The 15759-nt window shown below is 44.5% G+C and overlaps 1 protein-coding gene across 7 annotated transcripts in view; it reads left to right on the top strand.

Annotated features, from left to right (window-relative positions):
• LOC139533827 (ankyrin repeat and sterile alpha motif domain-containing protein 1B-like) overlaps positions 1-15759 on the top strand; it is a 330155-nt gene that overhangs the window by 217264 nt on the left and 97132 nt on the right. For 6 of the 7 annotated variants that reach the window (XM_071332244.1, XM_071332241.1, XM_071332242.1 and 3 more), the window contains 4 exons: positions 4642-5369; positions 5705-5824; positions 14085-14163; positions 15616-15722. In XM_071332244.1, coding sequence (XP_071188345.1) covers positions 4642-5369; positions 5705-5824; positions 14085-14163; positions 15616-15722 — 1034 coding nt within the window. Of the gene's footprint in view, positions 1-4641; positions 5370-5704; positions 5825-14084; positions 14164-14874; positions 15723-15759 lie in introns of those variants that run through there. The other variant, XM_071332246.1, reaches the window with a different exon arrangement.

Below are 15759 nucleotides of genomic sequence, written 5' to 3'. Positions count from 1 at the left end.
ATTCACAGCCATGTGAAAGCTGCTGACATTTAGTCCTAGATATGTGTAGTTTTTGGTGTGTTCTAATAGAACTGTGTCCAAATAGAATTTATATTTATCATCCTGATTTCCGGACCTTTTTTGGAATATCATTATATTCGGGTTTTTTAGGTTAACGGTCAGAGCCCAGGTCTGACAGAACCTGTGAAGACGATCTAGGTGCTGCTGTAACCCCTCTTTAGTGGGAGACAGCAGCACCAGGTCATCTGCGTACACTCTCTCTCTCTCTCTCTCTCTCTCTCTCTCTCTCTCTCTCGCTCTCTCGCTCTCTCGTTCTCTCGCTCTCTCGCTCTCTCGCTCTCTCGCTCTCTCTCTCTCTCTGTCGCTCTCTCTCTCTGTCGCTCTCTCTCTCTGTCTCTGTCGCTCTGTCTCTGTCGCTCTGTCTCTCTCTCTCTGTCTCTATATACTGTATATATACAGTTCATTCTGAAAGTATTCAGACCCTTTGACTTCTACATTTTGTTACGTTATAGCCTTATTCTAAAATGTATTCGAATATTGATTAGAATTGCCAAGAGACTCGAAATTGAGCTCAGGTGCATCCTGTTTCCATTGGTCATCCTTGAGATGTTTCTATAACGTGATTGGAGTCCACCTGTGGTAAATTCAATTGATTGGACATGATTTGGAAAGGCACACACCTGTCTATATAAGGTACCACAGTTGACAGTGCATGTCAGAGCAAAAACCAAGCCATGAGTTCGAACGAATTGTCCATAGAGCTCCGAGACAGGAGGCACAGATCTGGGGAAGGGTACCAAAACATTTCTGCAGCATTGAAGGTCCCCAAGAACACAGTGGCCTCCATCATTCTTAAATGGAAGAAGTTTGGAACCACCAAGACTCTTCCTAGAGCTGGCTGCCCAGCCAAACTGAGCAATCGGGGGAGGAGGGCCTTGGTCAGGGAAGTGACAATGAACCCGATGGTCACCCTGACAGAGCTCCAGAGTTCCTCTGTGGAGAGGGGAGAACCTTCCAGAAGGACAACCATCTCTGAGGCACTCCACCAGTCAGGCCTTTATGGTAGAGTGGCCTGACGGAAGCCACTCCTCAGTAAAAGGCACATGACAGCCCCCTAAAGGACTCTCAGACCATGAGACACAAGATTCTCAGGTCTGATGAAACCAAGATTGAAATCTTTGGCCTGACTGCCAAGCATCACGGCTGGAGGAAACATGGTGATGGCAGCATCATGCTGTGGGGATGTTTTTCACCGACAGGGACTGGGAGACTAGTCAGGATTGAAGGAATGATGAATGAAGCAAGGTACAGAGAGATCCTTGATGAAAACCTGCTCCAGAGCGCTGAGGATCTCAGACAGGGGCAAAGGTTTGCCTTCCAACAGGACAACGACCCTAAGCACACAGCCAAGACAACGCAGGAGTGTCTGAAGTCTCTGAATGTCCTTGAGTGGCCCGGACTTGAACCCGATCAAACATCTCTAGAGAGACTTAAAAATAGCTGTGCAGCGACGCTCCCCATCCAACCTGGCAGAGCTTTAGAGGATCTGCAGAGAAGAATGGGAGAAACTCCACAAATACAGGTGTGCCAAACTTGTAGCTTCATACCCAAGAAGACTCAAGGCTGTCATCGATGCCAAGGTGCTTCAACAAAGTACTGCGTAAAGGGTCTGAATACTTATGTAAATGTGATATTTCAGATTTAAAATGTTTTATATATAAAGTTTCTAAAATGTCTAAAATCATGTTTTTCCTTTGTCATTACCTAGAAGAAAGGCAGTAACTGCTCATTTGGTCGAAAATTAGTTAGTTATTTTTGCCAAATTAAATACATGCTTAATCATGTGGACAAGTATCCTTCCTCTATTGTATTGTGTTTTGGAGAAAATGGGGGGGTCATATTAGCAGTAACTGCATAAAGTTGCTGTGAAACCAAGGTAAATAAAAGCCATTTTTCTCAGATCCACTCTATGAACAGTTGCTGTCTCTTTGCTTGGTAGGGCCGTATAGATTGACGAGGAAAAATAACAATTTAATCCATTTTAGAATAAGGCTGTAATGTAACAAAATGTGGAAAAAGTCAAGGGGTCTGAATACTTTGTATACACTGTGTATACACACACACACACACACACACACACACACACACACACCAGTCCTTCATCCATTTCCTGGCGCCAGCATCTCCCCTGATGTATCCAGCTAATGACTAATCTTTTTATGTATTTATAGATTATAAGATGCATATGTGCATAACATTTATCCAATCATATTATTATAACCAACAGACTCATGTAAGATCCAGTAACATTCAGCCTCCCTCTCAGAGCTGTACTGTGTAATTATCTGTGTATCCACCATGGTACTGTGTAATTATCTGTGTATCCACCATGGTACTGTGTAATTATCTGTGTATCCACCATGGTACTGTGTAATTATCTGTGTATCCACCATGGTACTGTGTAATTATCTGTGTATCCACCATGGTACTGTGTAAATGTCTGGATCCACCATGGTACTGTGTAATTATCTGTGTATCCACCATGGTACTGTGTAATTATCTGTGTATCCACCATGGCACTGTGTAAATGTCTGGATCCACCATGGTACTGTGTAATTATCTGTGTATCCACCATGGTACTGTGTAATTATCTGTGTATCCACCATGGTACTGTGTAATTATCTGTGTATCCACCATGGTACTGTGTAAATGTCTGGATCCGCCATGGTACTGTGTAATTATCTGTGTATCCACCATGGTACTGTGTAATTATCTATGTATCCACCATGGCACTGTGTAAATGTCTGTGTATCCGCCATGGTACTGTGTAAATGTCTGTGGATCAACCATGGTATTGTGTAATTATCTGTGGATCCACCATGGTACTGTGTAAATGTCTGTGGATCCACCATGGTACTGTGTAAATGTCTGTGTATCCACCATGGTACTGTGTAAATGTCTGTGGATCCACCATGGTACTGCGTAAATGTCTGTGGATCCACCATGGTACTGCGTAAATGTCTGTGGATCCACCATGGTACTGTGTAAATGTATGTGTATCCACCATGGTACTGTGTAAATGTCTGTGTATCCACCATGGTACTGTGTAAATGTCTTTGTATCCACCATGGTACTGTGCAAATGTATGTGTATCCACCATGGTATTATACTTGGTTATACACACACACACACACACACACACACACACACACACACACACACACACACACACACACACACACACACACACACACAGACCATGTTGTCCTGCTGATCATAGTTTTGCTCACTGATATTACACACACTGATACACACAGCTCTGTTTGGCTGCATACCTGTTTGTCTGTTTATTGAGTTTAATCTCTCTCAAATCTCATTATGAATCTGTGATCAATATTGGAGTAGGGCATTGAGTGTATGAAAAGAATGGACAATAAAGCTTTAGCAATTTGAATTGGAGGAAAATGTACTCAGCGACCTCAGGATGACACTGTACGTGCACGAAGACTAAATAGAACACTGTACACCATCCCCGGGCAGAATCACACACATACACATAGATATACAGGCCAGCTCTCTTTCTGAGTTAGACCAGAAAGACTCTCCTCTCTCTGTCCCCCAATCCCTCTTTCACCCCACTGCACACAGACAGTGGCTGTCTCTCTCAAAGCATCCATTTGGCTCTAAGTACACCTCAACGAACTCAGTCAATGGGCCAGACACACTTATACATCACACACGTGCTCTCTCTCTCTCTCTCTCTCTCTCTTTCTTGGGTGATGTCTTAAAATAACTGTTTACTTTCTCTCCCACATCACCCTCCCCTCTCTTGCCTTCTATTATTCGGTCTCTCTCTCTCTCTCTCTCTCTCTCTCTCTCTCTCTCTCTCTCTCTCTCTCTCTCTCTCTCTCTCTCTCTCTCTCTCTCTCTCTCTCTCTCTCTCTCTCTCTCTCTCTCTCTCTCTCTCTCTCTCTCTCTCTCTCTCTTCCTCTCTCTGTTCCTCTCTCTCTTCCTCTCTCTCTCTTTTCTCTCTCTTTTCTCTCTCTTCCTCTCTCTCTCTTTTCTCTCTTCTCTCTCTTTTCTCTCTCTCCTCTCTCCTCTCTCCTCTCTCTCTCTTTTCTCTCTCTCTCTTTTCTCTCTTTTCTCTCTCACACACACATACATGAACACACACACAGTGATGTTGACCAGGCAGCCGTGTCAGACCTGTGTCAGGAGTTGTGTGGTGTGTACCGTAGGAGCCTGCATCTTGACAGGGCAACAGCAGATGTATGTGTTCCCTCTAACATTCTTCTCTCTGTCTCTCTTTTGTTTTTTAACCTTTATTTTAACTCTCTCTGTTAATCCTGTTTTTTTCTAGTTTTTTTAACATACTGTAGATCCTCTGTATTGCTGTGTGTTTTTCTAGATTGGTATGGGTATGGATATGGTATGGTTATGGTGTGGTGTGGTTATGCTATGGGTGTGGTGCACCTTTTACTGTCTCCATGTTAGCACGAGAGAGAGAGCGAGAGAGAGAGGGAGATCTCGTAAGATTGGTTACTGTGTGCAACCAATCTGTGGGTCTGTGTATGTATGTTGGATCTGGAATGTGTGTGTGGTGCACTCCAACATTAACTTGTGTGTGTTGTCTCTCCTCAGACGACGGGCCGTACCAGCAGAACCCTCCCCCCGCCTCTTCCAATACACTCCCACTACCAGACGACGGGCCGTACCAGCAGAACCCTCCCCCCGCCTCTTCCAATACACTCCCACTACCAGACGACCGACGACAGAGCCTCGTCCCCGTAGAGTTCGCCGGCCTCCTCCACGGCTCCTCGCCGGCCTGCGAGACGCCCGACACACCCTACCACCTCTACACCTCCAACACCAACCCCAAAGCCCGAAAACACACCCCCTCGGACCCCCACACCAGCCCGGTAACCACGCTCGGTAACCACGGCAATCTCGCTTCGGTAACCCAGCCCTTTGAATTAGGAATTGGACTGCCACCGCCCCTCATTATCCCTCACACAGGAGACGAGGCGTTGGCTCTGAAGTCCCCCAAAGACCCCCTCAAAGACGACAGACCCCCCAAACCTCAGGTAGTCTATCGCACCATTTTCCACACCCGGGTAAACCAGAACCCCCAGAGCGCCTCGCCCTCCTCCTCCTCCTCGCCGTATGGTTGGAACGGGGAGGCGGTGGTGGTGAGGGGGGGTGTGTCGGGAGCTGGCGGACCCAGGGAGGGGACACCGGCTACTGGATACGAGGACAGGGCCTTTACCCTGGGCAGGATGAGATCCATACCTCGCAGTGTGCTGGACCTAAAGCTCTCCAAGTCACTGTCCAAGTCTGACTCCAACCTGGTGGCTGTGTCGCCCATACAGGTACGTTCTGTTGTCGTGTTTATATCCCATTTTAATGGAGAAACAGTGCTGTTATTTTGACCATTTCCTCTTTATCTTGTGTGAAATATCAGGTGTAATATTAATTGCGGTTAAAAGTACAGCCCCAGGCTTATTACACTGAGAGGGTGGGTCTTGGTAAATGTAACCGTTTGTTTGTTTGTTTACCATTGGGGGAATGACTGTTACAGAACCTCACCTTAGAATTTGCTTCAAGCCACAGACAGTTGTCCAACTTGATAAATGATATGGATCCAATTGATGGATCCATTGTTAAACGTAGATGTAATGGACAGTGTGTTGATGGTCTCTTTCAGGAGGAGTACCACTGGGGGTCGGGGCCCGGGGGCCAGGGGCCGAGAGGAAGCCCAGGGGACACCGCCAGTCCTGGGGGCCAGCTAGAGAGAACACCCTCCTTCACTGCTGAATGGGAGGAGGTGAGAGAAGCACGCGCTGTGGCTTTCAGTCAGATAGAAATGTCATGTCTAGAACTTAAAGAACAAATGATTTAACGTGGTCTATTAAGACGTGGTCAATTATCTGTGAGTCTGTTCTACACAATTAGTTTCTGGTCCAAGAGAAAAACAACAGGAATGTCCAGGTTACTTTACTTTCTCTTCTGTAAAGTAAAAAAAAAAAAAGATGAGAGGAAATTAAGAAAAGAGAGGAGATTGAATAAGAAAAAGGTATGAAAAATGCATGGAGAGATGGAGAGATGGAGAGTAAAGGCATCCCAAGAAAAGTGTGTGTGTGTGTGTGTGTGTGTGTGTGTGTGTGTGTGTGTGTGTGTGTGTGTGTGTGTGTGTGTGTGTGTGTGTGTGTGTGTGTGTGTGTGTGTGTGTGTGTGTGTGTGTGTGTGTGTGTGTGTGTGTGTGTGTGTGTGTGTGTGTGTGTGTGTGTGTGTGTGTGTGTGTGTCCGCCCGGGGGTGGTGTACGGGTGGTGGTAAAGTCCCTCTGACATACTTTTAAGCATGATTGTGATCCATGTGTTTATTTCCATTGTTGAGAAATATTATACACACTGACTCACAGCCAAATGATCACTGATCACACTATTCACACACACACCACCACTAATGCTTTTCTTGGGTGTGTTTGGAGAGGTGACCGATGTTAAGATATGCAGGAAAAGGAGTCCAGCTTCATACACAGGAACACACACAGGAACACACACCCAGGAACACACACAGGAACACACCCACGTTAACCTCTAATTCCTCCCAAACCCGGATCCGGGAGCACCCCCCACAGTAAAAAAGCTGACTAGCATAGCCTAGCATAGCGTCACAAGTAAATACTAGCATCTAAATATCATTAAATCACAAGTCCAAGACACCAGATGAAAGATACACATCTTGTGAATCCAGCCATCATTTCTGATTTTTAAAATGTTTTACAGGGAAGACACAATATGTAAATCTATTAGCTAACCACGTTAGCAAAAGACACAATTTTTTTACTCCACCAGTTTTTTACTCCATCAGTAGCTATCACAAATTCGACCAAATAAAGATATAAATAGCCACTAACCAAGAAAAAACTTCATCAGATGACAGTCTGATAACATATTTATTGTATAGCATATGTTTTGTTAGAAAAATTTGCATATTTCAGGTATAAATCATAGTTTACCATTGCAGCCACTATCACAAAACTCACCAAAGCGACTAGAATAACTACAGAGAGCAACGTGTATTACCTAATTACTCATCATAAAACATTTCTTAAAAATACACAGCGTACAGCAATTGAAAGACACAGATCTTGTGAATCCAGACAATATTTCAGATTTTCTAAGTGTTTTACAGCAGAAACACAATATAACGTTATATTAGCTTACCACAATAGCAAACATCACAACAGCATTGATTCAAGCAAAAACATAGCGATTAGTATAAGTCACCAAAAGATATACATTTTTTCACTAACCTTCTCAGAATTCTTCAGATGACAGTCCTATAACATCATATTACACAATGCATATAGAGTTTGTTCGAAAATGTGCATATTTAGCGGCACAAATCGTGGTTATACAATGAGAATAGTGGCCAAAACTTAGAGCAATCTGTCCGGCGCCATCTTGGAGAAGTACCTATTCTAATCGAAAACTATTCATAAACTTGACTAAAAAATACAAGTTGGACAGCTAATGAAAGATAAATTAGTTCTTAATGCAATCGCTGTGTTAGATTTTTAAAATTAACGTTACTAGACATACAGTGTGCGTTACAGCCAGACCAGTGCCTGCAAAAATGGCGACCAAACACTTTTACATTTTTCCACATAAATACGGAATAACATCATAAATAGCTCTTACTTTTGGACGAGCTTCCATCAGAATCTTGGGCAAGATGTCCTTTGTTCAAAAGAATCGTTGCACGGTCCTAAAACGTCCTCTTCACCTTTGGAATTAGCAGCTAACAATAGCTATGTCGCACAGACATGCCCAAACGTCAAAGCGCAATACTAAGGAAATACCGAAAATAGCAATATACTCGCATAAACTGATATAACTCGGTTTAAAATAACTTCGTTATGATGTGTCTAACACCTATATCGAATTAAATTACAGACGGACATATATAAGACCTAAAACGAGAGCGTTTGAGCATGCCATCCTGATGTCCTCTTCTGCGTCTTGACGAGCGTCGAAAAGAGCGGACACTGCATGTTATGGCCTTCTATAAGCTCTGAGAGCTACGTAGAAACTCCATTCCACTTCTTATTGGTTACTGACATCCAGGGGAAGGCGGGTGCAGTTCATGTCGACCCATAGGACACATACAGAGCTTTAAACTGATCTGAGAACAGAGCCTCGTTTTCAGACCTTCGCAGTTCCTGTCATGGATTTCGCTGCAGAAAGAGTTCTGGTTCACCCACAGACATAATTCAAACGGTTTTAGAAACTAGAGATTGTTTTCTATCCAATAGTAATAATACTATGCATATTGTACGAGCAAGAATTGAGTACGAGGCAGTTTAATTTGGGAACGCTAAATGTCGAAGTTGAAACACCTCTTCCATACACATATGATCAGCCTATACAATTCATTAGAAAGATATCAACCTCACTAATTGCCACTTTACAGTCCAAAACATCATCATTAGTGTAGAGCCCTGTTCTAGACTGGATTCTGCACTCCTGAACATAGCAACAAAACATGTAAGCTGATTGGCTAATATAATGGGTGTGTTTGACATGTGTGATCTAATTGATGTGTTTGATCATATGGCTTTTTCACATGTTGTATAGTAGGACTGTGATGAATCCAGTTTTTCACATGCTGTATAGTAGGGCTGTGATGAATCCAGTTTTTCACATGCTGTATAGTAGGGCTGTGATGAATCCAGTTTTTCACATGCTGTATAGTTGGACTGTGATGATCCCAGTTTTTCACATGCTGTATAGTAGGACTGTGATGATCCCAGTTTTTCACATGCTGTATAGTAGGGCTGTGATGATCCCAGTTTTTCACATGCTGTATAGTAGGACTGTGATGATCCCAGTTTTTCACATGTTGTATAGTAGGACTGTGATGATCCCAGTTTTTCACATGCTGTATAGTTGGACTGTGATGATCCCAGTTTTTCACATGTTGTATAGTAGGGCTGTGATGATCCCAGTTTTTCACATGCTGTATAGTTGGACTGTGATGATCCCAGTTTTTCACATGCTGTATAGTTGGACTGTGATGATCCCAGTTTTTCACATGTTGTATAGTAGGGCTGTGATGATCCCAGTTTTTCACATGCTGTATAGTTGGACTGTGATGATCCCAGTTTTTCACATGCTGTATAGTAGGGCTGTGATGATCCCAGTTTTTCACATGTTGTATAGTAGGACTGTGATGATCCCAGTTTTTCACATGCTGTATAGTAGGGCTGTGATGATCCCAGTTTTTCACATGTTGTATAGTAGGACTGTGATGAATCCAGTTTTTCACATGCTGTATAGTAGGACTGTGATGATCCCAGTTTTTCACATGTTGTATAGTAGGGCTGTGATGATCCCAGTTTTTCACATGCTGTATAGTTGGACTGTGATGATCCCAGTTTTTCACATGCTGTATAGTTGGACTGTGATGATCCCAGTTTTTCACATGTTGTATAGTAGGGCTGTGATGATCCCAGTTTTTCACATGCTGTATAGTTGGACTGTGATGATCCCAGTTTTTCACATGCTGTATAGTAGGGCTGTGATGATCCCAGTTTTTCACATGCTGTATAGTTGGACTGTGATGATCCCAGTTTTTCACATGCTGTATAGTTGGACTGTGATGAATCCAGTTTTTCACATGCTGTATAGTAGGACTGTGATGATCCCAGTTTTTCACATGTTGTATAGTAGGGCTGTGATGAATCCAGTTTTTCACATGCTGTATAGTAGGACTGTGATGATCCCAGTTTTTCACATGCTGTATAGTAGGGCTGTGATGATCCCAGTTTTTCACATGTTGTATAGTAGGACTGTGATGATCCCAGTTTTTCACATGCTGTATAGTTGGACTGTGATGATCCCAGTTTTTCACATGTTGTATAGTAGGGCTGTGATGATCCCAGTTTTTCACATGCTGTATAGTTGGACTGTGATGATCCCAGTTTTTCACATGCTGTATAGTTGGACTGTGATGATCCCAGTTTTTCACATGCTGTATAGTAGGGCTGTGATGATCCCAGTTTTTCACATGCTGTATAGTAGGACTGTGATGATCCCAGTTTTTCACATGTTGTATAGTAGGACTGTGATGATCCCAGTTTTTCACATGCTGTATAGTAGGGCTGTGATGATCCCAGTTTTTCACATGCTGTATAGTAGGACTGTGATGATCCCAGTTTTTCACATGTTGTATAGTAGGACTGTGATGATCCCAGTTTTTCACATGCTGTATAGTTGGACTGTGATGATCCCAGTTTTTCACATGTTGTATAGTAGGGCTGTGATGATCCCAGTTTTTCACATGTTGTATAGTAGGGCTGTGATGATCCCAGTTTTTCACATGCTGTATAGTAGGGCTGTGATGATCCCAGTTTTTCACATGCTGTATAGTAGGGCTGTGATGATCCCAGTTTTTCACATGCTGTATAGTTGGACTGTGATGATCCCAGTTTTTCACATGCTGTATAGTTGGACTGTGATGAATCCAGTTTTTCACATGCTGTATAGTAGGACTGTGATGATCCCAGTTTTTCACATGTTGTATAGTAGGGCTGTGATGAATCCAGTTTTTCACATGCTGTATAGTAGGACTGTGATGATCCCAGTTTTTCACATGCTGTATAGTAGGGCTGTGATGATCCCAGTTTTTCACATGTTGTATAGTAGGACTGTGATGATCCCAGTTTTTCACATGCTGTATAGTTGGACTGTGATGATCCCAGTTTTTCACATGTTGTATAGTAGGGCTGTGATGATCCCAGTTTTTCACATGCTGTATAGTTGGACTGTGATGATCCCAGTTTTTCACATGCTGTATAGTTGGACTGTGATGATCCCAGTTTTTCACATGCTGTATAGTAGGGCTGTGATGATCCCAGTTTTTCACATGCTGTATAGTAGGACTGTGATGATCCCAGTTTTTCACATGTTGTATAGTAGGACTGTGATGATCCCAGTTTTTCACATGCTGTATAGTAGGGCTGTGATGATCCCAGTTTTTCACATGCTGTATAGTAGGACTGTGATGATCCCAGTTTTTCACATGTTGTATAGTAGGACTGTGATGATCCCAGTTTTTCACATGCTGTATAGTTGGACTGTGATGATCCCAGTTTTTCACATGTTGTATAGTAGGGCTGTGATGATCCCAGTTTTTCACATGCTGTATAGTAGGGCTGTGATGATCCCAGTTTTTCACATGTTGTATAGTAGGACTGTGATGATCCCAGTTTTTCACATGCTGTATAGTAGGGCTGTGATGATCCCAGTTTTTCACATGCTGTATAGTAGGACTGTGATGAATCCAGTTTTTCACATGCTGTATAGTAGGACTGTGATGATCCCAGTTTTTCACATGTTGTATAGTAGGACTGTGATGAATCCAGTTTTTCACATGTTGTATAGTAGGGCTGTGATGATCCCAGTTTTCACATGCTGTATAGTAGGGCTGTGATGATCCCAGTGTTTCGTTCATTAGCGATGGTTTGCCATACATTGCACACGCCATGCAATTCTATAGAGGCTGAATGATGATGATAAATGACCTACAGATTCTTCTATTAATCTGCAGCAATTATACAGAGAAGGGTCATATTTAATTACCTACTTCGGGAAAACAGAATGGGAGCGCTGGGAAAAGAAAGGAAATCCACACTTTATATAGAAAACTATGTGGACACCTATTCAAATGAGTAGATTTGTCTATTTCAGCCACACCTGACAGGTGTATAAAATCGAGCACACAGCCACGCAATCTCCATAGACAAACATTGGCAGTAGAATGGCCTTACTGAAGCGCTCAGTGACTTTCAACGTGGCACCGTCATAGGATCCCACCTTTCCAACAAGTCAGTTTGTCAAATTTCTGCTCTGCTAGAGCTGCCCTGGTCAACTGTGAGGGGTGTTATAGTCAAGTGGAAACGTCTAGGAGCAACAATGGCTGAGCCACAAAGTGGTAGGACACACACGCTCACAGAACGGGACCGCTGAAGCATGAAGCGCGTCAAACCTCTATTCCTCAGTTGCAACACTCACTACTGAGTTCCAAACTGACTCTGGAAGCAACGTCAGCACAATAACTGTTTTTCAGGAGCTTCATGAAGTGGGTTTCCATGGCCGAGCAGCCACACACAAGCCTAAGATCACCATGCGTAATGGCAAGCGGCGGCTAGAGTGGTGTAAAGCTCACTGCCATTGGAGCAGTGGAAACGCGTTCTCTGGAGTGATGAATCACGCTCCCCATCTGGCATTCCGACGGACAAATCTGGGTTTGGCGGAGAACGCTACCAGGAGAACGCTATCTGCCGAAGGCATAGTGCCAACTGTAAAGTTTGGTGGAGGAGGAATAATGGTCTGGGGTTGTTTTTCATGGTTTGGGCCCCTTAGTTCCAGTGAAGGGAAATCTTAATGCTACAGCATACAATGACATTCTAGATGATTATGTGCTTCCGACTTTGTGGCAACAGGTGTGGAAGAACTTGACTGGCCTGCACAGTGCCATGACCTCAACCCCTTCAAACACCTTTGAGATGAATTGGAACGCCGACTGCCAGCCAGTCCTAATCACCCAACATCAGTGCCCCACCTCACAAATGCTCTTGTGGCTGAATGGAAGCAAGTTCCCCCAGCAATGTTCCAACATCTAGTGGAAAGCCTTCCCAGAAGAGTGGAGCCTGTTATAACAGCAAAGGGGGGACCAACTCCATATTAATGCCCATGATTTTGGAATGAGATGTTTGACTAGCAGGTGTCCACATACTGTTGGTCATGTTGTGTACTTGTTCTATTTTGGGAAGAAATGCAAGAGACCGTTCTGCTATAAGCAAGAGGATGGCCACAAGGGAAGGCTCACTAAAGAACTGTATGTACTTATATGGATAGTGCTCTTAAACAGGCAATCTGCTGTTGATGCATCCATTTTTGGACTTATAAATCAATTATATGTACCCATTGATTCTTGAAGAATATAACTTATAAACGCCTCATGAGCTTAGTTCAACTGTCATACCCCATCAGAACCCAGAATATAAGCTTGTTTTACTCCAGTGTTTGTAAACAAATGAAATGTAACAAGTAGGTTATAGCCTCAAATGGTAGGGCTGTGATGGTTAATGGTTAATGATAGTTTTAAAATGGTTAAAACTATCATTTTGATATCTGTTCAGTCCATAGGTCTTTCTATGAATTGAAGTGGTTATAGTTCTCTAGCCCCAATCCCTCAGCTTCGTACAGAAACAGTGGCGGGAAGAACGCGTTGTAATTGTTTCAGCTGCAGATTCCTCCTTGAAATGACAAAATTACTGTTTTCCTGACCCTGAATATGATCCAATGCTGTAAACAAGTGTAGGCTACATGAGATCCATTCACTCTTAGCTATGTTGCTAACTTAGTGATCTATTGCTTTTGTACTCAAACCCAATGTGGAAATCCCAATTTTCCCATTCCATAGACTACTTTAAAATGAGGAATTGTGTAATTTGGGGGAGCTCTCTGATCTTAGATCAGTGAGTCGGCAATCATGTGGTAGCCCCCATAGGCAGTCATTGAGCCTGTCAGATGTATGGCGCTGCGCTGCACAGTTGAGTGCTTAACAGCAGGTCTAGGGTCAGATTCCTGCTGTGGAATCCTCCTGTAGACGAGTTTAAAGGCAGACAGAGGCTTCTGAAGCCATAACCTAGATGGTTACTCTTTTTCTCTCTTTCTCTCTCTTTCATGCTTTCCCATCCATCTTCTCCCCTCCTTTCTCTCCCTCCCCTTCTTCCTCCAAATCTCCCCCTTTCCTCCTTCAGTCTCCTCTGTCCTCCTCGCCTGTCAACTCAATAAAATTCAAAGGTGATTGATTGCCATTCATTAGAATTTATAACGACCATGTCACCAATATACATATAGGCAGCTAGAGATACAGCATGAACATTTTCTAAATTGCAACTCTCTCTCTTCTCTCTCTTCTCTCCTCTCTCCTCTCTCTCCTCTCTCTTCTCTCCTCTCTCTCCTCTCTCCTCTCCTCTCTCTCCTCTCTCCCCTCACTTCTCTCCATTCAGATTGATAAGATAATGAGCTCCATTGGGGCTGGCATCAGCACTGGCATGGGCTCAGAAGGGATCAAGGAGAATAATGCAGGTAAACAGATAGTCAGAAACTGCACTGAACTGAAATCCCCAGCTTCCATACCTCCTTTCTCCTCTATCACATTCTCTCCCTTCTCATCTCTCCCTCTTTCCTCCTCAGTTCTGTCTCATTCGCACTTGTCCTTCTCTCACCTCTCTCCTCCTTCTCTTTCCCTCTATCTTCCCCCTTCTTTCTCCATCCTCCTGCCTCCTCTCTCTCTCTCTCTCTCTCTCTCTCTCTCTCTCTCTCTCTCTCTCTCTCTCTCTCTCTCTCTCTCTCTCTCTCTCTCTCTCTCTCTCTCTCTCTCCCCTGATCTCTATCCTCCCGCCTCTCCTCTCCTGTGCATGTGAAGCATTCCCTTACCATGGTAACCACTTTGAGAAATGCTGTTTGCGCTATGTGCTAAACCTGCTGTCTCCCACCAACGCACATGCACCCGCACCCACATTGTGTGTGTTGGGGCAGCTCAGCTCTCAGACAAAGAGGCTCATCTGATGCAAGGCACTGAGATAGAGGGAGGGGGAGAGAGAGAGGGGGAGAAAGAGAAGGAGGGGAGAGATATCGACAGAGAGAGAGAAGGGAAAGGAAGCAATAGAGGGAGAACCAAGAAAAGAGCGAGAGAGAAAGAAGGGAGAGCAGAGAGATCGAGGGAGAGAGAGTGAGTGAGAAACTGGAGTAGGGAGGGAGGATAGAAAGAGGAGGGAGAATGGGAGAGGAAGGCAGAGTGGAGAGAGAGAGCGGGGGAGAGCGAGAGAGTGAGAGAGAGAGCGGGGGAGAGAGAGAGAGAGAGAGAAGGCTGCAGAAAGCATCCAGTTGAGTGTGGGAGTACTTGATAAAGAGAATTCTACCAAGCAGGCAGCTCTCCCTATCTTCTTCTTTCTCTCTCTCGTTCCTGCTCACACACACACGCACGCACACACTCGTACACATACACAAGCGAGGCGAACAGGCAGGCAGGAGCAACAGCTGAGAGCGTGAAAGGAAAGCAGCAGCAAGACACACGCATCTATCGGACCTATCTTACCACCTCCAGCCTCTGCACCCTCTCTCTCATGGATCTTACCCCCAGGACGGCACCTCTTCTCTGGATCTAACCCTAGCCCTCTCCCCTCTTTTCCAAATCCCTGGATCTACCTCCAACCACCCTAAACTTATCCCTCTACCCCCCTTGTGCCCCAGCACCCTAGCATGCTTCGCCCCTCCATCCTCACCCCTCAGCCATGCTCATAACCCTCAGCCAAGCCTAACCCCAACCCCCATCCTCCAACCCCCCCATCCATCCTACCATCCTCCCCTTCTCTTTCCCCTCTCCTCCACACTCTTCCTCTACCATGGCGAGCTCGTTCGACAGCCACATTGCCCGCAACATGATGTGGCAGTGCCAGCTCTCCCAGCCCGACTGCCGGTGTTACCGGGTGGATGGCTACTCCCTCCTGAAGCGTCTGCCCCTTCACCCCCTCATAGGTCCCCGGTGCCCCATGCAGTCTGTGGGCCAATGGCTGGACAGCATTGGACTGGTCCAATACGAGAACCACCTACTGGCCAACGGCTTCGACAACGTGCAGTTTATGGTGAGTGGAGAGGGGGAGGAGAGAGGGGAGAGGAGAG

Source organism: Salvelinus alpinus, chromosome 11 (genome assembly GCF_045679555.1).
Source record: "Salvelinus alpinus chromosome 11, SLU_Salpinus.1, whole genome shotgun sequence".
Classification (NCBI taxonomy): Eukaryota; Metazoa; Chordata; class Actinopteri; order Salmoniformes; family Salmonidae; genus Salvelinus; species Salvelinus alpinus.
Note: the sequence above shows the minus strand (reverse complement) of the source record. Positions and strands in the feature narration are given on the sequence as shown.